This window comes from Ranitomeya variabilis, chromosome 4 (assembly GCF_051348905.1).
Source record: "Ranitomeya variabilis isolate aRanVar5 chromosome 4, aRanVar5.hap1, whole genome shotgun sequence".
In the NCBI taxonomy this organism is placed as follows: Eukaryota; Metazoa; Chordata; class Amphibia; order Anura; family Dendrobatidae; genus Ranitomeya; species Ranitomeya variabilis.
Window position 1 is genome coordinate 500,320,752 of NC_135235.1, and position 22,740 is coordinate 500,343,491.

Below are 22,740 nucleotides of genomic sequence, written 5' to 3' on the forward strand. Positions count from 1 at the left end.
TTCCAGCACTTTTCCGCATGAGCTCTTCGGTGGGCTTGGACTAAATGGGCCAACTGAGCTCCCCCAACCAATCAATAGGCCTTGTGCGCCCATAATCCTGTCATTGGATCACCTTTTTCCCCCACTGAACTTGTCAAATTCAGTTAGATTTTTACACTTGCCCAGTTTTCTTGCTTCTTATACATCATGGACTGACTGTTCACTTGCTGGCTAATATATCCAATCTGCTAACAAGTGCCATTGTCACAAGATGATTAAATTCACTTTATCGGATAGACACTGATTAGACATCTATCTACCTGTCTAATATCACTGAATTTGGTGATTTTGAACAATTTGAGAATCTCTTAAGGTACCGTCACACTCAGCGACGCTGCAGCGATATAGACAACGAGCCGATCGCTGCAGCGTCGCTGTTTAGGTCGCTGTAGAGACGTCAAACACAGCAGCTCCAGAACGATGCAGGAGCGATCCTGTGACGTAACGGTGACTCACTTATCGTTCTCACAGGTCGTTAGCTCCATGTAAAACATTGCTGGCATCGTTGCTTTTGCTGTCAAACACGACGATACACGCCGATCTGACGACCAAATAAAGTTCTGGACTTCTAGCTCCGACCAGCGATATCACAGCGGGATCCAGATCCGTGCTGCGTGTCAAACACAACGAGATCGCTAACCAGGACGCTGCAACGTCACGGATCGTTATCGTTCTCGTTGTAAAGTTGCTGAGTGTGAAGGTACCTTTACAGTGAATCACCTAAATGGCTGCCACCATTTTACACAATGCCAAAGTTTGCATCAGAAAGAGAAGGCTCCTACAACCTTAGGCACGACGACCTGGTGGGCACTCATAAAATGCTTTGCAGCTATCACCACATCACATGGTATAACATATACAATCAGGAAACGCTATCAGAGCCTGTAGAAAAGCAGAGACAGAGAATGCAGCAGCCATTTTGTAGTGAACCTGGATAGTGCAATTCACTACTTAGGCATAGAGAAAAAAAGCCATAAAATATTAAAGAAACTGTACTGATAGTGTGAGACTGCGCATCAGTGGAGAAGGTTAGTTCTTGAAGAAAAGTGATCTTTCCAGTGCAATTAGAGGCTTTGGAACACTTTGAATCCGCCACAAATCAACTGTTTTGAGAGACTATGAAAATTGTACATTCACACTGAAGGCATCAAAACTATGAATTAACACATGTGGAATTATATACTTAACAAAAAAGTGTGAAACAACTGAAATTATGTCTTATATTCTAGGTTCTTCAAAGTAGCCACCTTTTGCTTTGATGACTGCTTTGCACACTCTTGGCATTCTCTTGATGAGCTTCAAGAGGTAGTCACCAGGAATGGTTTTCACTTCACAGGTGTGCCCTGTCAGGTTTAATAAGTGGGATTTCTTGCCTTATAAATGGGGTTGGGATCATCAGTTGTGTTGAGCAGAAGTCTGGTGCATACACAGCTGATAGTCCTACTGAATAGACTGTTAGAATTTGTATTATGGCAAGAAAAAAAGCAGCTAAGTAAAGAAAAACGAGTGGCCATCATTACTTTAAGAAATGAAGGTCAGTCAGTCCGAAAAATTGGGCAAACCTTGAAAGTGGCCCCAAGTGCAGTGGCAAAAACCATCAAGCGCTACAAAGAAACTGGCTCACGTGAGGACCGCCCCAGGAAAGGAAGACCAAGAGTCACCTCTGCTTCTGAGGATAAGTTTATCCGAGTCACCAGCCTCAGAAATCGCAGGTTAACAGCAGCTCAGATTAGAGACCAGGTCAATGCCACACAGAGTTCTAGCAGCAGACACATCTCTACAACAACTGTTAAGAGGACACTTTGTGCAGCAGGTCTTCATGGTAAAATAGCTGCTAGGAAACCACTGCTAAGGACAGGCAACAAGCAGAAGAGACTTGTTTGGGCTAAAGAACACAAGGAATGGACATTAGACCATTGGAAATCTGTGCTTTGGTCTGATGAGTCCAAGTTTAGATCTTTGGTTCCAACCACCGTGTTTTTGTGCTACGCAGAAAAGGTGAACGGATGGACTCCTCATGCCTGGTTCCCACCGTGAAGCATGGAGGAGGAGGTGTGATGGTGTGGGGGTGCTTTGCTGGTGACACTGTTGGGGATTTCTTCAAAATTGAAGGCATACTGAACCAGCATGGCTACCACAGCATCTTGCAGCGGCATGCTATTCCATGCGGTTTGCGTTTAGTTGGACCATCATTTATTTTTCAACAGGAAAGTGACCCCAAACACATATCCAGGCTGTGTAAGGGCTATTTGACCAAGAAGGAGAGTGATGGGGTGCTACGCCAGATGACCTGGCCTCCACAGTCACCAGACCTGAACCCAATCGAGATGGTTTGGGGTGAGCTGGACCGCAGAGTGAAGGCAAAAGGGCCAACAAGTGCTAATCATCTTTGGGAAGTCCTTCAAGATTGTTGAAAGACCATTCCCGGTGACTACCTCTTAAAGCTCATCAAGATAATGCCAAGAGTGTGCAAAGCAGTCATCAGAGCAAAAGGTGGCTACTTTGAAGAACCTAGAATATAAGACATATTTTCAGTTGTTTCACACTTTTTTGTTAAGTATATAATTCCACATGTGTTAATTCATAGTTTTGATGCCTTCAGTGTGAATGTACAATTTTCATAGTCATGAAAATACAGAAAAATCTTTAAATGAGAAGGTGTGTCCAAACTTTTGGTCTGTACTGTGTGTGTGTGTATATATATATATATATATATATATATATATATATATATATATATATATATTTATTGAGGGAGGGAGAGAGAGATTATGGAATTTGATATTTCACATGTAAGGAAAAGCAGCTTTAATAATAGCAAGTGCTCTGTTTCAGATTCATGATTTTTCATGTGGAGGAGCTATGTAAATCCAGTGCCAGAAGTCTCAATCGGAGATGGGATCTCATAAAAGCCAATCTGTGTAACATGTTCATACTCCATTTGGTGTCTTGTATTCAGATCTCAAGCAAGTTACATTTCCACTATAATGTAAGATATTTCTCTTAAGTTGTTTAAAGGGTTATTTCATTTAATTCTACTTATTATTCACTTATTATTGAATATTAATAAGTATTTTGCTTAAGATTAGGCAGAATTAAGTATCTTGGCTCACTGCTACTGCATGTTAGGATAGGGCTTATTGTAACATGTATCCTTAACTCTAGCAGCTAATTAACACCATATAGTGTACTGCTTTTTATACAGTTTATAAATCATATGCTCCCGCTATTCAGTCTTAAGTATAAGATAAATAGATGTGACTTGATTAATAGCTCCCCCCAGAGTGTTACAGCCCCCACAGTCCCCCTATGATATCCCCACAGCTGTCACACATACACAGTATGATGTCCCCCACACAGTATGATGTCCCATCAGCTGTCCCACACGCATTAGTATGCCCCATAGCCTTCCTAAGCACACAGTATAATGCCCACACAGCCCACTCTGATCTACACGATCGGTGATTTGCAGACATGTGATAGTGAAGTACCATACTTAGAGAGACCTCTCTTCCGTAGTCCCATAAACACAACAGTGCACCAGCTCTATTCAAATGGGGCATTGCAGAGCTCTGTTCTCGGAGTCAGGGGTCTCAGCAATGTAGCACCTGTAATTTGGCTAGGTGATAATTTGTCAAGATGGGAATAAGCATTTAGAGCCATACTCCACTAAAATCTTGAAAATGAACATTATACATACAACTTTGCTGTTGATTGCAGATTGTCAACAACCACATGGTTCTGCAGTTTCTGAGATCCGCAGATTATTCTTATAAGAAAGAGGATGTTCTGAGATCTGAACTGACAGTGTTAAAAACTCTTAATTTCCAAATAAATATCCACTCTCCTTTGACATATGTGGAAATACTTCTGGAAGTTTTAGGTAAGTGCTGTAACACCTGGACTATGGGTGCATTTAAATGGGCGACAATCGGTGTGCGGGAGATCGTTTTAATGATCATTACCGGTGAGTGTAAAGATGGCAGTGTTAGTCAGAGGATTGGATCCTTTATGTCGGCATAAAAATGATTATCAGCAGCACAGGGAATGGGCTGTCTACAACGTTAGGTTATATGGGGAAGAATGATCATATTAATGGTCGTTCTGTTCCCATCAGTACTCATCAGCCAATGTAAACAGGACCCCGGTAGGTGAGTATATTATACACTCACACACATATACACATTTAATGAAGAAAAATATTCATGGGAGTGCTTCTTTAATGAGCCAAAATATAGCCTGTCTGATTGCACCTTCACTACTACAGGACATTTGTATATTTAGGCTTGTTTTGCAATGTTGTTGCTCTGTCAGAGCTCATTTTGCAATGTTGTCCAGACATCATTTTTGGCAGTTTCCGCTTATATGAGGCGGCCTCCAAGATGCAGTCAGCTACGTCTAGGAGACGTCATCAAGTAGGCGGACACGGACGAAAATGATGTTCACCAGACGGTGCAAACGCCGAATCCCGTTTTCCAGAGCTTCCGACATAAGTCCCAATAGATGCACTGAACTGAGGGTAAAACGCAATCTGAACACAGCCTTATTCTCAGATGTACTGCACATAGAAATTAATCTTAATGTGTCTATGAAGACAAGAGCACCTAGGTGTTATGTTATGAGCTCTCAGGAAGTGAATGAAACAAAGTTATGTGCACATACATCCATACAAAAGTAATCCATTCAGCAGTGTATTATTTTAATTGACTGCAAGTGGGATCTTAGAAGGTAATGGAGACCACATTGCCAAACTTGCTGCCTAATCGTAGCTTTATACAGATTATACATACTAACACCCACCAATGATGGCAGATGAGTCAGATAGAGGATCGGCTTATCTCCCTCTGCATATTTAGCTAGACATGCGCACCTAGCCTATCTAATCATGTAGATTGATGGTGATGGGGGGTTGAGGTGGTAACTTATCGTAACGAGTTTTGTCTAACAGTGATCTCATATTTATGGCTGGCATTAAACCTTTCACTACAATTATGATTGGCTGATCAATTATTTTAGATCACTCATACAAAGATCCAGCCATCAACATAGGGTCATATTTAAATGCGGTGGACATCTTTGACATTATATATGTATTTTTTTACACATTAAAGGGGTTGTCTATTACCTGCACAACTCCTTTTTAAATGAAGTAGTTCCCATTGTAAAATAAAAAATTATACTCGGCTCCTGCACTGATGCTGGGGCTCATGTAACATTGTTGGGTCACATGAGCTCTGCAGCCAATCAGTGGTTGCTATGGGGCTGCCGCACCAATATCGGCAGCTTATTGGCTGCAGGGCTCATGTGACAGAAAATGCTAAGCGAACCCTGGCAGGCACCAACATTGTTGGAACTGCATTGGTGCGGGAGGTGAGTATATGTTATTTTGATTTTACAACATGGACAACTTAATTTAAAAAAGGATTGTCCATGTAGTGGATAACTATTTCAATGGGTACTTGCAGCTAATAAAATTGCACTAATTTTCAGGTTGTAGTCTTCATTCCCTCCAACATTTTCAGACCCCCCGATATGCAATGTGATCGAAGTAATACATGCTGGATGTGAGGACTGTGTGTGTCCCAGGGAGCTGCTGATGTCACTGTCTATCAGCACAGCTCCAGAACTGCATGTATTTTTTTCCCCACTCTCCTCCACTGCAGAACTATATACAACTCCCTCCCTCCTACTATCTCTAACACTGAAAGAAGGGAGGCAGAGAGCAGAGTCATCACGATCAAGAGCTCTGATGGATTTTTTTGCAGATCATTCATCTAGATTAAATACTTTATTCTCTAGAGAAGCAAATTGTTGTATAATTTTTTATGAAGATTATATAGAAAGTAACTTAACTTTACATTTAGGAATTAACAATAATAAAGTTTGAATGTGAACAATTCCTTTTTTTTTTTAAGTTTAACACAACAGAGTGAGCATACGCAGATATATTCTGCAGATCATCCCATACATTTATACAGTAGATTTAATCCATAATGGCCAAAAATAATCTTGGTGATCTCGCTTACTCATGAATTGCACAGCAATTGTAAGTTATACAGGTCCTTCTCAAAAAATTAGCATATCGTGTTAAATTTCATTATTTACCATAATGTAATGATTACAATTAAACTTTCATATATTATAGATTCATTATCCACCAACTGAAATTTGTCAGGTCTTTTATTGTTTTAATACTGATGATTTTGGCAGACAACTCCTGATAACCCAAAAAACCTGTCTCAATAAATTAGCATATCAAGAAAAGGTTCTCTAAACGACCTATTACCCTAATCTTCTGAATCAACTAATTAACTCTAAACACATGCAAAAGATACCTGAGGCTTTTAAAAACTCCCTGCCTGGTTCATTACTCAAAACCCCCATCATGGGTAAGACTAGCGACCTGACAGATGTCAAGAAGGCCATCATTGACACCCTCAAGCAAGAGGGTAAGACCCAGAAAGAAATTTCTCAACAAATAGGCTGTTCCCAGAGTGCTGTATCAAGGCACCTCAATGGTAAGTCTGTTGGAAGGCAGAAAACGCTGTACAACGAGAAGAGGTGACCGGACCCTGAGGAAGATTGTGGAGAAGGACCGATTCCAGACCTTGGGGAACCTGAGGAAGCAGTGGACTGAGTCTGGTGTGGAAACATCCAGAGCCACCGTGCACAGGCGTGTGCAGGAAATGGGCTACAGGTGCCGCATTCCCCAGGTAAAGCCACTTTTGAACCATAAACAGCGGCCGAAGCGCCTGACCTGGGCTACAGAGAAGCAGCACTGGACTGTTGCTAAGTGGTCCCAAGTACTTTTTTCTGATGAAAGCAAATTTTGCATGTCATTCGGAAATCAAGGTGCCAGAGTCTGGAGGAAGACTGGGGAGAAGGAAATGCCAAAATGCCTGAAGTCCAGTGTCAAGTACCCACAGTCAGTGATGGTGTGGGGTGCCATGTCAGCTGCTGGTGTTGGTCCACTGTGTTTCATCAAGGGCAGGGTCAATGCAGCTAGCTATCAGGAGATTTTGGAGCACTTCATGCTTCCATCGGCTGAAATGCTTTATGGAGATGAAGATTTCATTTTTCAGCACGACCTGGCACCTGCTCACAGTGCCAAAACCACTGGTAAATGGTTTACTGACCATGGTATTACTGTGCTTAATTGGCCTGCCAACTCTCCTGACCTGAACCCCATAGAGAATCTGTGGGATATTGTGAAGAGAAAGTTGAGAGACGCAAGACCCAACACTCTGGATGAGCTTAAGGCCGCTATTGAAGCATCCTGGGCCTCCATAACATCTCAGCAGTGTCACAGGCTGATTGCCTCCATGCCACGCCGCATTGAAGCAGTCATTTCTGCCAAAGGATTCCCGACCAAGTATTGAGTGCATAACTGAACATTATTATTTGATGTTTTTTTTGTTTGTTATTAAAAAACACTTTTATTTGATTGGACGGGTGAAATATGCTAATTTATTGAGACAGGTTTTTTGGGTTATCAGGAGTTGTATGCCAAAATCATCAGTATTAAAACAATAAAAGACCTGACAAATTTCAGTTGGTGGATAATGAATCTATAATATATGAAAGTTTAATTGTAATCATTACATTATGGTAAATAATGAAATTTAACACTATATGCTAATTTTTTGAGAAGGACCTGTATATTTAATGCCGAAGTAGTACAGTTGTGTTTACCATCGACAGGGCATAATGGCTGTTCTCTGCGATTGAAAGATATGCATGAGATTTGTGTAATGGTCTTGGATTTGGTTTATTTACTAAGAACCCCCATGTATGATGCCGTTCTGAAGGCTTCCATGGATCTTTCTACTCCAACTAGTTTGCAAAGGTAACTCATTTTTCCAAACTCATGGCGCAAATAGTTAATGTCACTGAATACTGTAGATTTGACATTGCATTATTCCTATTACATGCATTTGCTTCATTTGAGAAATGAGAAAATCTAAACATTAGAAAATGAAATCAACCCTTGCAGTGAGTGATTTGTGCCAAAATTTGCATTATCAGGCTTTCCTAGTAATAAATGTTTGATATGTACACCATGCCCCAACAAGAAATAATCACACTAATTTTTCTCAAAACTGGCAAGTCTCAAGAAATGTTGGGTAAACTGATTTACAAACATGAACTAAAAAATTGGTTCAAAGATATTGATAAATGTGAGCCTTTTTATACGTAATACGTACAGTATATGCTTTTTAGGGCTCTTTCATATTTTGTCATCCATGTGTTGTCCGTATCTTACTGTTTAACTCTTTTCCCACTGATTCTGAAAATGTTTTTTCGTGACATATTGTACTTCATAATAGTGGTAACATTTCTTCTGTATAACTTGGATTTATTTGTGAAAAAAATTGCAATTTTCCAACTTTGAATTTTTATGCCCTTAAATCACAGAGATATGTCACAAAAAATACTTAATAAGTAACATTTCCCACATGTCTACTTTACATCAGCACAATTTTGGAACCAAAAATTTTTTTTGTTAGGAAGTCATAAGGGTTAAAAGTTCAATTTTTCCAGCAAAATTTACAAAGCCAGTTTTTTTAAGGACCACATCACATTTGAAGTCACTTTGAGGGGTCTATATGATAGAAGATACCCAAAAGTCACAACATTCTAAAAACTGCACCCCTCAAGTGTTCAAAACCACATTCAAGAAGTGTATTACCCCTCAGGTGCTTCACAGGAATTTTTGGAATGTGGAAAAAAAAATTAACATTTAACTTTCTTTCACAATAAATTTACTTCAGATCTAATTTTTTTTTTATTTTGACAACGGTAACAAGAAAAAATGGACCCCAAAATTTGTTGTGTAATTTCTCCTGAGCATGCAGATACCCCATATGAGGGAGAAAACCACAGTTTGCTGGCATAATTAGCGGACGACTTGTCACGTTTGGAGAGCCTTTCATGTGACTAAACAGTGAAAATCCCCACACGTGACCCCATTTTGGAAACTAGACCTCTCAGGGAACTGATCTAGATGTGTGGTGACCACATTGAACCCTCAGGTTCTTCACAGAAGTTTATAATGTTGAGCCGTAAAAATAATAAAATCACAATTTTCCTCACAAAAATGTTATTTTAGCCCCAAATTTAGCATTTTCATAAGGGTAACAGGAGAAATTGCACCATGCACTACAAATCAAATTGTATGGTGCAATTTCTCCTGAGTACGCGATACGCCATGTGAGGGAGAAAACTACTGTTTGGGCGCACGGTAGAGCTCGGAAGGGAAGAAGCGTCATTTGACTTTTTGAATGTAAAATTTCCTAGAATCATGTCACATCTGGAGAGGCCCTGATGAGCCTAAACAGTGGAAACCCACCACAAGTGACCCCATTTTTAAAACTAGACCCCTCAAGGAATGTATTTAGATGTGTGGTGAGCACCTTGAACCCCCAGGTACTTAAAATAAGTTTATAACGTTGGGCCGTGAAAGTAATAAAATCACATTTTCTTCACAAAAAATTTATTTTAGCCCCAAATTTTGCATGTTCATAAGAGTAACAGGAGAAATTGCACCATACAATTTGTAGTACAATTTGTCCTGAGTTCGCCGATACCGCATATGTGGGGGAATACTACTTTTGAGGCACAATGCAAAGCTCAGAAGGGAAGAGGCGCCATATTGGAGACCAGATGTTGCTGGAATGGTTTGAGCGTGCCATGTTACATTGGCAGAGGTCCTGAGGTGCCAGAACAACAGAAACCCCTATATGTGAACTCCTTTTAAAAACTACACTTCCCAATGAATTCATGTAGGGGTGCACCACATGTGACTCAGAATTTTATACCGTTGAGCAGTGAAGAAAAAATAAATTACATTTTTACCAGTAAAATGTTGTTTTAGCCCCAAGTTTTTAATCTTTCTAACGGCTAATAGGAATTTTTTTTACAAACTGAGGTCCATTTTTTCCTGAGTGCCTCAATACCCTACTTGTAATCTGGAAATATTTTTCAGGCACAGTGCAAAGCTCAGAAGGCAAGGAGCGCCAGATTTTACTGTTATGGTTTGCGGGTGCCATGATACACTGGGAGAGTCCATGAGGTGCTAGAACGGCAGAACCCTAATGACTGACCGCATTTTACAAACTACACCTTTCAATGAATTCATCTAGGGGTGCAGTAATCACAGTGACACCATGGGTGTGTCACAGAATTTTATACCATTGGGCGGTGCAGAAAAAATAACTACATTTTTACCACCAAAATTTTGTTTTAGCCCCAGATTTTACATTTTCACACAAGAAGTGGGTAATAATGGCACCAAACTTTGTCCAACAATTGATACTGAACGTGGCAATACCCCATGTGTGGCTGAACAGTACTACTTAACCATACAGACAAACTTGTGAGGAACGGGGCACTATTTGCCTCCTGGAGTGCAGATGTTCCTAGAACAGTTGGCAGACTCCATATACAGAGCCCCTAATAGGTATAAGAGCAGAATCCCCCCTCAAGTGATCCCATTTTGGAAATTATACCCCTTGGGGAATTTATCTGCAGGTGTAGTGACGATTTTGACTCCATGGGTATTTTCCAGAAACAAGCAGCATTGAATGTTGCCGAGTGAAAATTGCAAATTGCCATTGTAGCGACCAGTACACTTTAGTGACCAGTACGTTGCAGTCACCAATACGTTATGCCCAGCCTGCGCTTCTGGAGGCATGCACTCTTAAATTAGGTGGGCTCTCATCGCTTCAGAAATGTCAAACGTGGATGCTATATGTGGTTTAGGTACACTGTGGGGCTCAGAAGGGAGGGGGGCATTTGGATTTGGAAGCAGAGAATTTGCTGTATTTCTTTTGGGGGGCGAGGAGCCATTTAGCTTTTACAGAGCCTTTGTACTACCAGTAATGCGGAAGCCCCCTATATTTCCATTAACAGAGGACAGACCTGAGTGAGGACTTGCTTTTTTTTTTTTGTGGATTGAGTTGAAGTTGTGATCTGCTTTTTTTCTACAAAATTAAACAACTGAATGAACATCCTCCAAGGCCGGTGATTCTATCATTTTTGCCAGGGGTTGCATAAAAGCCAGCCTGTGGTACTGCAGTATACTTTGGTATTGCAGAAAACAGTACAAGCGGTTAGAAGATTACATGTTCAAGTCCCCTAAGGGGACTACACGATACCGTAAAAAAGGTTTTAAAAAATATATATACATATAAAAGTTTGAATTATCACCCATTTTCTCCCATTAAAAAGAAATTAAAAAAATACACATGTGGTTTCTCCACATCTGTAAAAGCCTGATTTTTTAAAATATTACATTAATTAACCTTATAGGTAAACACGGTAATGAGACACACGCAACATTATTTTTCCACCACTTAAATAAAACAAAAACTGCAGTTTTAGTATCACCTTCATTGTACTGACCTGGAGTATCCTATTGCTTGGACATTTGTACTGTACAATAAATGGTGTAAAAACAAAACCCAAAAAACAATAGCGGAATTGCACTTTTTTTTGCCATTTTGATTTTTTTTCCCTTCTTTCCTGTACATCACAAAATAGATTGTGTCATTCAAAAGTACAACTCGTCCTGCAAAACACAAGCCCTACACATAAGGAAAAGTTTTTTAAAAAGTTACGTATCTGGGAAGAATTGGAGGAAAAATGAACACTCAAAAATGGAAAATTGCCCTATTGGGAAGGGGTTAATGGGTATGGCTAAGATTTTTTTTTTCTTCAACAGAGGCAGATTGTAAAAACTGATACATGTACCCAAAATGGGTTCAGCGCAGTAAAAAAAAAGCCCCAATTTTGTGATATAAGAAAACAAACTGCCGTGTAAAAACCGCCTTACTCCCATTTTTCATCATTTGGTTTCTTTCTAATTGTGAATTCATTACCTTCTTTGGATAGGAGTGTTGAGGGAGGTTTGTTCCTTCACAGGAGCACATTTCTCCCAGTAAAGGAAGATCACATGCTCTTGGGCACAGGCGTAATATCTGCCAGCACCTTCATTATTCACCCGGACTCTTGGAATCAGGTAAGCAGCAGAGAATTTTCTTTAATCAGCAAGAAAAGTGATAAATGTGTAAATCTGGACAGTGATATCAATATAATCCAATATAAAAAAGGTTTCCGGATGAAGCTTTGAGATACTATTAATGGTTGAAAGGGAAGAAATCATTGTCTGACGTCTTCTTCCCTCTTAGGGTGCATCTACATGGACTGAAAAAATTCACTGCATCTTACTATGCCAGCTTTGATCTCTAAAAGGGCTGAAGTTAAAGGTGACATATTTTCATTGCATTGTAGGCAAACAAAAAATAAAATCATCTTTTAAATTTTAAAAGAAAATGGGCCAATGCAAAAGTTTGGGAACCCTAGGAGATTTGTGTTCTCAGATAACTTTGCGACCTTAATTAGCCTGTTAGAGTTATGGTTTGTTCACTATTCTTGATAGGAAAGGCCAAGTGATGCAAATTTCCAAGCTTTATAAAAACCCAGCCTCCTCTAACCTTGTGCCAAAAAACAGCAGCCATGGGTTCTTCTAAGCAGCTGCCTAGTACTCTGAAAAAGGTGGAGACCCACAAAGCAGGAGAAGGCTATAAGAAGATAACTAGTGATGAGTAAGTATACTCGCTACTCGGGTTTCCCAGAGCATGCTCGGGTGGTCTCCGAGTATTTTGGTGTGCTCGGAGATTTAGTTTTCGTATTCAACCTGTCTAGCAGTCGCAAATCATGCAGCTGCGGCGACGAAAACTAAATCTCTGAGCACGCCAAAGTACTCGGAGGCCACCCGAGCATGCTCGGGAAAACCCGAATAACGAGTATACTCGCTCATCAATAAAGATAACGCGTTTTCAAGTGGCCCTGTCCGCAGTTCAAAATGTAGTTTTGCCAGTTAACAGGAATCATGGAGGTCAAGATAAGGTCTGGAAGACCAAGCAAAATTTCAGAGAGAGCTGCTTGAGAGGCAAATGAGAACACGGCTTGACTGCAAAAGACCATCAGAAAGATTTAGCAGACTGTGGAATTGTAGTACATTGTTCTACTGTTCAGAGACACCTGCGCAAACATAGCATTTATGGAAGAGTCATCAGAAAAAAAACGTTTCCTGCGTCCTCACCATAAAATTAATCAGAGGTATGCAAAAGTACATCTAAACATTGCATTTTGGAAACAAGTACTGTGGACCAATGAAGTTAAAGGGATCCTAAAGATACACCAAAATCCACAATAGACTACCTCAAAAGGCGCAAGGTGAAGGTTTTACACTGGCCCTTACAGTCCCCTGATCTGAACATCATTAAAAATCTGTGGCTAGACTTCAAAATAGCAGCGCATGCAAGAATACCCAGGAAGCTCACAGAACTGAAAGAATTTTCCAAGGAAGAATGGATGAAAATACCTCAAATAAGAATTGAAAGTTGTGATATGTTTAAAAGGGGTGCTACTAGGCACTAACCAAGCAGGGTGCTCAAACATTTGCATTGGCCCATTTTCTTTTTTGTAATTTTTAAAATGTAAAAGTTGAAAATATTTATATTTTATTTTGCCTAAAATAAAAAGGAAATGTGTCATCTTTAAGTTTAGGCCTTTTAGAGATCATTTAATCATCAACTTGCTTAACTGTTCACAATAACAGTAATTTTAACCTGTGGTGCACAGACTTTTACATGCCTCTATACTTGTATTGAAACATATACATAATTATTTACACACATGGGCAAAATTGTTGGTATCCTTCTGTTAAAGTAAGAAAACTCTGCAGTGGTCACTGAAATAACTTGAAATTGATAAAACATGTTTTTGGGTACTCACCGTAAAATCTTTTTCTCGAAGCCTTCATTGGGGACACAGGAAACCATGGGTGTATGCTGCTGCCACTAGGCAGAAAAAAAATGAACTCCTCCCCAGCAAGCTACACCCACCAACAGGAACCAAGTTAATCAGTTAGGTTGCTTTCACATTGCATAACGGCCCATCGAAGCATACGTTCAAACCCCCTACAAAACGGGATTTGGACATTTGCACCAATGGGCCATAGACTGTAATGGGTAATTGGTAAAATGAATGTGCTCTCTGATGTACATCATTTTCGGGAGTGTACACCTACTGGAGGTTGACACTCAGATGTAGTAGACTGTGTCTGAGTGTCCGCATCCTGTAGAGGTAAACTCCCGAAAATGATGGACATCACAGCGTACGTTTGCTCTGCTGGCACCATATCAGTCTATAGCCCCGTCGGCGCATACACACGAATCCCGTTTTGCGGGGGATTCGGACATATGCCCCCACGGATCTACAGAGTGTTTCCCTAAACATAATATGAAAACACCATTAGAGAGAAAGCAGTAGGAAGGAGAAAGAGATAGCATAAAATCTTAACCAACAAAGGCACAACTAATTGTGTCCCACAATAATGGCTCAGGGAAAAAGATTTTACTGTGAGCACGGAAAATCTTGATTTCTCTATTGCTTCATTGGGGAACACAGGAAACCATGGAACGTCATAAAGCAGTCTATAGGGTGCGATAAACAGCTACTCACAGATCTAAGACCGGTCCACTTCTGTATGCAGATCCTTCCTGCAGGCTGGCAAAAGACAAGGCATAGGTGTGATCCTGTAGAACCTGGAAAAGATATGGAGCGAAGACCAGGTGGCGGCCTTGCAGAGCTACAATGAAAAGGCCAAAAGCGAACCGCTCAGGAAGCCTCCACTGCATGTGTGGAGTGAGCAGTGACCCCCGGCTGGGGGCGGTCTTCTCCTCACTCGGAACTCTTCCAGTATGGCAGAACGAATCAATCGGGCAGTGGTAGCCTTGGAAGCGGAGAGACCTCTACGAGAACCTTCAGGAATCACTAAAAGACTCTGTCTGAAAGATGCTGTCCTGCAAACATAGTGAAGCAAAGTTCTGACGAGATCCAGTTTTGGTAGAGACCACTCCAGAGGATGAGCGGGAGATGAACAGAAGGAAGAACAATGTCCTCATTCGAGATAAGAAGAAACAACATTAGGAAGAAAGGATGGAACTGGATGTAGGACCAGTTTGTCCTCATGGAAGACAAGTAAAGGCGAATGACCGAAAAGAGCTAAAAGTTTGGAGACGTGTCTATTGGAAGTGATCGCTATAAGGAACAAAACCTTCCAGGAGAGAAGGAAGAGAGAAATAAATATCCTTTATTGGTTCAAAGGGTACACCCTGAAGGATGAACAAGACCAAATTGAGATCCCACGGTTCTAAGCGAGTCCGATGGATGGAGTGAGCAAGAAAGTCTTCATTTGAGTGCAAGAGGCCAAGTTCTTCTGAGAGAGAATAAAAAGGGCAGAAATCTGTCTCTTTTAGAAAGCTGAGAAACAGGACAGAATTCAGGCCCGAATCCAGGAAAGCCAGGAGGGAGGGAAGAGAAAACGATAGTGGCGTGACCTGATTGGCCTCGCACCATCGAAAAAAAGGCTTTACACGTGCAATGGTATATGTGGAAGGAAGACAATTTTCTCACTTTGATCATAATCTGAAAAACTTGGTTGGAGAACCCTGCGGCATTCAAGATTGCAGCTTTAATGGCCATGCCTTTAAACTGAGAGACTGAATTCTGGTGGAAGAGGGTGCCCTTTGGAACGAAGGTCTGGATGATCTTGGTGCCTCCAGGGGACATCTGCGAGAAGATTGATTATATCCGCATACCAGGCTCTTTTGGGTCAGTCTGGAGCTATGAGGATTATTTATTTGCACTGGTGAGCCAAGTGGCCAATCCCTTTTTGTAGGCTGGCTGTCTCATTTGGTATTACCGTACCTGTGCAGTCGCCATCTTTACTTGGGCCCACTGCACCATGTTAGTGCATTTGATTTGAGGCCTGGACAGGTAAGCACCTTTACCTGTTTTTTTCTGTGGTGTTTTCTCTAGAATAGTGGAGGTTTTTTCCCTCCTTTTTTTCCTCCTGTTGTGGTTGGAGCTATGAGGATGACTGGAACTCCCACCTACTTGATATTCTTGAGGAGATTGGAAATTGGATAGGTGGAGGGGGAGGAGGGGAAGATAAAACTTTGAATTGAACCCAGGACATTGCAAGAGTTTCGGAATTGATCGCTAGGGGATTTTGAGACCTGCAAATAAACTGTGAAACCTTGCTGTTCATTCTGGATGCCATCAAGTCGACGTCGGGGATGCCCCGCTGGATGCAAATCTGAAAGTCAGGTTTAGACACCACTCTCCCGCAGAGATACCCTTGTGACTGAGAAAATCAGCTGCCAGTTGTCCACCCTGGGAGAGTATGTACAGCAGAGAGAGCCCGGACTTTCTCTTTGGCCCAAACCAGGATGTGGGACACCTCCGAAATGACTGGTAAGCCCCGTGTTCCACCCTGGCTGTTGCTGTATTGGATGCGAACGGAACGGCTGATACCTGGCCCTGCCGATGAAGGAGGCCCAGGTAAATGGCTCTGATCTCCAGAAGGTTGATAGGAAGAGAGGATTACTGGACCTTTCAGCGACCCTGGGCTGTGAGATCCTCGAGTATAGCTTCTCAACCCAGAAGACTGGCATCTGTCATCACCACTTTCCACTGGATAGGCAGAAAGGGTCTCCCGTGACAGACAAGTGGGGAGGAACTCCACCAAGTTAATGATGGTCTTACCTGTGGGGGAAAGAACAATAGGCTTATCCAGGGTTACGATCAACCTGTCCCAGTGTGAGACAATGGTTAGCTGAAGAGGATGGGTGTGAAACCGAGCAAATGTAACTGCTTCCACTGCTGCCAGCATCTTGCCCAACATGCTCATGCAGAACTGAAGAGAGCTCTCTGAGAGGAATGGCTGAGACCTTTTCCTTGTGAAGAAAGACGCTTGTGCGAACTGTGTTGAAATCGCTACCTAGGAATACTAGGTGCTGGACTGAAATCAGAGACGACTTTGATCTGTTGATGATTCAGCTGAGATAGGATAAGGTGTTGAGAGTAAAGGTGCAGACTCTCACAACAGTCTGGTGCAGACTCTCACAACAGTCTTGTTAAAATAGTGACACATTAGCAAACAGAGGTAAAAAAAGCTTTATTAACATATAGTTTTAAAATTACAATTTTTAAAAAGACAGGATGGTGTAAGCAAAAGGACCTCCAAAATACAAACAGGGGGTGACCCACGATTCCCAGTTGCAATATATTATTAAGGATTAAATATACAGTACATATGACGTGTTGCTATGCTTGAATCAGTATCCCTATAGAAGAAAACAAGGCTGTCTATGTGGATGGACGAAAAAACGTCTCTTTACAGATACCCTCCTGGTTTTGAAGAAGCCGAAAGGCGAAACGGCGCTCGTCAGGCACAGGAGGTGACCTGCCTTCCCAGCTCATCTTCATCTACCTCTACCCATCATCAGGTAAAATACCAGTCTCGGCTCTGGGATCACTTATTCTTTTTCTTGTTTCTTTTCTTTGAGGCCGTCTCACCTAGGAAATTACGTTTCCTCCTATATTGCCATCTAGTGGCCAATCCTCTCTATGGCTTCATTGCCATTTCTTTTCAATGCACAGTAATAAATACCAGTAGTAAATACCATTTTCAACTTCATAGCACTATAAAATTTATTATTATCACCACCTGAGCCATTCTTTATTTCCTGGTGTGAGGGCATTGCTAAATACATATACATATTACCAATTGTTTATTCCTTAGTTATACCCTCTATTTAAATTGATAGACTGTCATGTGGTATCTGTAAAGAGACGTTTTTTCGTCCATCCACATAGACAGCCTTGTTTTCTTCTATAGGGATACTGATTCAAGCATAGCAACACGTCATATGTATATTTAATCCTTAATAATATATTGCAACTGGGAATCGTGGGTCACCCCCTGTTTGTATTTTGGAGGTCCTTTTGCTTACACCATCCTGTCTTTTTAAAAACTGTAATTTTAAAACTATATGTTAATAAAGCTTTTTTTACCTCTGTTCGCTAATGTGTCACTTCATACCTTAAATAGGTAATTTAATTCAGTATCTATAATCGAAGTGCTAATGCCTTGCCTATATTAAATCTTCTTTTTTTCGGATTATGGGATTAATTGTTAAAATAGTGCTAGGGATTGGATATAATCCTACTGGTTTGGAGCATAGCCATGACGGCAGCCATAACCTTTATAAAAGACTCTAGGAGTGGTAGCAAGGCCAAAACTGGTAATGGGAGTCGTGAATCACGAACTGGAGGAATCTTTGGTGACATGGAAATATAGGAATGTGGAGGTAAGCATCCTGGATGACTTCCAAGCAATGGAACTCCCCGGGTCCCATAGAAGCTATCACCAAGCGGAGGGATTCCATCCTGAAGTGACAGAGACGGACATGCCTGTTCAGTTATTTTACGTCAAGAATAGGACTTCTTTGGAACTACAAATAGGTTTGAATAGAAACTTGAAAAACGTTCCGTCACGGGAATGGAGAAGATGATGCCTGCTTGACTCAGAGAGGCGATGACCTTGAAAAATCAGGAAGTTTGGGAGTTTAGTGGTCAAGACATGAAGAAACGGTTTTGAGGGAAAGAGTAAAATTCTATTTTAGGGCTCTTTCACACGTCCTGATATTTCCGGTACCGGAAAAAAACGGTACCGGAGATATCCGTGTCCGTATGTCCGTGTGCTCAAGTGGCACATACGTGCGGCATCCGTGTGCCGCCCGTGTGCCGCCTGAGGACCACACGGACCGTGCAGGAGAGACAGCGCTACACTAAGCGCTGTCCCCCCCGCATGTGGTGCTGAAGGCAGAATTCATCTCTTCTCCCCCAGCGTTCGTTGGAGAGAAGAGATGAAAGATCTTTTTTTTTTTTTTTTTTGGGGGGGGGAATAAAGTTTGCATGTGCGTCCGCGTCCCCCCCCCCCCCCCTCAGTGCGCCGCCTGGCCCCTTGCTGCAGAAATACTCACCCGGCCAGCTCCTGCGATGTCTCCTCTGTCCTCTCAGCGCCGGCAGCTTCTCCTGTGTGAGCGGTCACGTGGGAGCGCTCATTACAGTCAGTGAATATTCCCTGACTGTAATGAGCGGTACCACGTGACCGCTCACACAGGAGAAGCTGCCAGCGCGGAGAGGACAGAGGAGACATCGCGGGAGCTAGGTGAGTATTTCTGCGGCAAGGGACCAGGCGGCGCACTGAGGGGGGGGGACACATGAAAACTTTATTTTTCACAAAAAAAAAAAAAACTTGATCTTTCATCTCTTCTCTCCGGAGGGGGAGAAGAGATGAATTCCGCCTTCAGCACCACAGCGGGGGGACAGCGCTTAGTGTAGCGCTGTCTCTCCTGCGGGCGGTACGTGCACACGGAGGAGAGTGCACACTGTTCTCCGTGTGCACGTGTGCTGTCCGTATTGTGGTCCGTGCTGCCGGTAGAAAACGGACATGTCGACGTGTTTTCAGCACGGACATACGGTCCGTGTGAAAACACGCACATGTGCATAGACCCATTCATTTAAATGGGTCTACGTGTGTCAGTGTCTCCGGTACGTGAGAAAACTGTCACTACACGTACCGGAGACACTGACGTGTGAAAGAGGCCTTATAGACGGAGGTAATGATCTCTCTGACCTAGGCTTTGTCCCAGAAAAGGAGATGGCCATACACCTTGGGAGAGAATCCAGGTGGGAGCAGCCCATCATGTGGAGGAAAACCTATTGGATTTGGTTGTGGAAGATCTGTGTTGTTGACTGCAAGCAAGCATGCCAGGAAGGCGCTGGTTTGAAAGAGGGCTTTTTCCTCTCCTGCCATGCAGGGGCCTTTTCTTGATGCATGAGACGTTCCGAATTGGAAAACCGACAAAAGGAACAAAAGAATGGGGTTCGCCATTTGGACGGCGGATGTCTGGGCTTTTGCTGGGAAAGCTAGGTGCTGCTTCCCACTGTAGCATCAGAGATCATCTGATCCACCTTAGCCTCGAAAAGGTGCAGGCCCTGAAAGGGAAGACTGGTTAGGGACTTTTTAGATGCAGAGTCTGCGTTCCACGCTTTAAGCCATAGGACCCTACGAACGGCCACCTTGTTTCTGGATACCAGAGCAGCATAGCTGACAGCATTGAGGGTCGGAAATAGATGGAAAGGACCAGTCTGCCTGTCCCTCTGTGAGGAAGCCACAAACACTCTTGATGTGTTAGGGGGGATAGGGCTGTGCCTGGTAGAAATAAAGTACGATGTAGCTTAAGTTAACTTTACCTTCACCACTCTTTGGACACACCTGTTCTTCTTTTGGATTCAATGTTAAAGATAGGTACGCAGGACGCATGCAGAAGTAGGCGGTAAGTGTGAACTTAGACTAACTCTGTTCCAGTTGGTGGGTGTAGCCTGCTGGGGATTTTTTTTTTTCTGCCTAGTGTCCGCAGCATACCCCCATGGTTTCCTATGTCCCCCAATGAAGCGATCGAGAAAAGTAATTTTTAATGTAAACTTACCGAATATCAACTAATGAAAATTAGACATTGCTTTTGAATTGTGGGTTATCATAAAACTTTGAAAAAAAAATTGCCTGGACAAAAATGATAGTAGTACCCCTAGAAAAGATTGAAAATAATTTGATCATAGGAAAACTAAGGCATGTCCTGTAATTAGCATCTACAGTCAGGCTGCCTATTTAAAAGGAAGAAAAGTAGTCACTGCCGTTTGGTATCATGGCTTTGGCCATGTGTGCATCAGTAATTTGAGTTCCCATTGTAGCAATGCACAGGTTTGTCTTGTTGCATGGATAGTGGCCAAAAACCACTGTAGATAAATCTACATAAATGCTGGAGATTTCCCTATATTGCCAATTTCTCTCTTGCTACAATTGGCCTTGTTTTTCAGTTTTCTAAAATGTTCCTCTCTATACATTTCTTTAGGTTTTGGAGCATTTGAGTAACATCACAGGCATTTCAGTGAACTCCGTGTTTGATATGTGTTCTGCAATACTGAAGCATTGTGTCGGAGACACCGCCATATTTAGCCACGAGGATTCCCAATAACCTTTCAGCATATTGTATCCTGTTAATGTGTTTAAGGTTTTTTCTTTATGTTCGAGATTGTTCCATGTATCTACATCATAGGTAATAACTTGCTGATCCAAGCACTTGGACCCCACTGACTCTGAAATGCGCCATTAAAAGGCAGCGGTGGTTGCACGTACGCACCCTCGCACTGGGCATGGTGTAGGGACTGTTGGGAGGTACAGCACTCCTCCTTCTTGCACGGTCACATAGATATTACAGATTCCTGGTCTCCAGATCGCTGAAGGTACCAGAGGCCAAAACCTTCAGTGATCAGCAAGTTAGCACATACCTTGTGGAGAGGGAATAAAGGGGCTATACTGTGTTTATATCAAGCTATCCTTAGGATTAATAAAACCACATTCTTGGACCTTATGACTACGTTCTGTATTATAATAGGATTATCAATTTTCACACTGGCCACTTGGGCAATGCTATTCTCATACTTCCTGTTCCTTCAAGAAATCCACATGTACATTAGCACCAATATAAAAACAGAGACCCCCGTCTCTTGTACTTAAAGGGGTATTCCCATCTCCAAGAGTTTATCCTAATATGTAGTAGGTGTAATAATAATATTATTATTATTATTAATAATAGAAATGTAGTATAGTTATTCTGATTTGCTATTTGGAGGTATTTGCCATCGCTTTCCCCATGTTCAGGCATTCCAGAAGCTTGCGTACCCATGGTCACAACCATTGTGACAGTTAGCTGTTAGTGGTTGTAACCATAGATGCCCAAGCTACTGCAATGCCCTGAACATGGGATAAGCAACATAGTCACCGTGAATCAGAAGAACCATACCACATTTCTAATTGAATGTATTTACTTATATTATCATTAACTATTATTATTATTATTATTATTAGAGTTAAGCGAATTTGATCAGGCTCTCCATGCATGTGCTGTGACAGTGACAGCACCGACACATGCAGCTGCGGCACCGGACAGCTGATCAGCCGGCACGCTCCATGCATCCAGGTTCCCTCTGCAGCTTATTCGGCTACGCTATAGCTTGCCAAATAAGCAGGGACCCGATCAAATTCGCTCATCTCTAATTAATTATTACACCTACTACATATTGGGATAGGATGTAATGCAGTGTGAGTGTATTAATATACTCCCCAACCACCACCTTCTCCAGGATCCAGCGCCGTTCTCAGTGACATCACTGTAATTACAACCATCTGGCTCGCTCTGTACTCTACATGAGCTGGAAACACCAAGGTTACTTACGGGTAGCCGGTTTTTCCGGAGCCCATGACGGCACACCTGAGAGAGGGGATCCGCCCAGTCAGGACAGGAACCCTACTGAAAATAAAAGGGCGGTACCTCTCCCTCGCTTCAGTTGGTTTTCAGAGCATGAGAGGCCCCCTGGTTAGTATACATGGCAATCCAACACCACATTATATTAACTAAACACACCCAAAACAATAGTGCACACCGAAAGGGTGAAAAAAAGGGGGGGAATAGACGGGTGCCGTCATGGGCTCCGGAAAAACCGGCTACCCGTAAGTAACCTTGGTGTTTTCCCTTCCCCCATGACGGCACACCTGAGAGAATTTTGTAGAATGAAACCTTAGGGAGGGACCACCGCTTGGAGCACCCTTCTACCAAAGGTTAGGTCAGCAGAGGAGGAAAGGTCTAGCCGGTAGTGTTTGAAAAAAGTTGAGGGTGAGGACCAGGTAGCGGCCTTGCAAATTTGGTCAATTGATACCTC

At 42.1% G+C, this 22,740-nt stretch overlaps 1 protein-coding gene across 2 annotated transcripts in view; it reads left to right on the forward strand.

The window, feature by feature from the left end:
- CNTD1 (cyclin N-terminal domain containing 1) overlaps positions 1-21,387 on the forward strand; it is a 34,215-nt gene extending 12,828 nt beyond the window's left edge. Inside the window, exons 4-8 of one of the 2 annotated variants that reach the window (XM_077252012.1) lie at positions 2,875-3,028; positions 3,760-3,922; positions 7,741-7,885; positions 11,932-12,058; positions 20,874-21,387. In XM_077252012.1, coding sequence (XP_077108127.1) covers positions 2,875-3,028; positions 3,760-3,922; positions 7,741-7,885; positions 11,932-12,058; positions 20,874-20,996 — 712 coding nt within the window. In that variant the 3' untranslated portion in view covers positions 20,997-21,387. The remainder of the gene's footprint in view (positions 1-2,874; positions 3,029-3,759; positions 3,923-7,740; positions 7,886-11,931; positions 12,059-20,873) is intronic. The other variant, XM_077252013.1, reaches the window with a different exon arrangement.
- Positions 21,388-22,740: the final 1,353 nt, after the last annotated feature.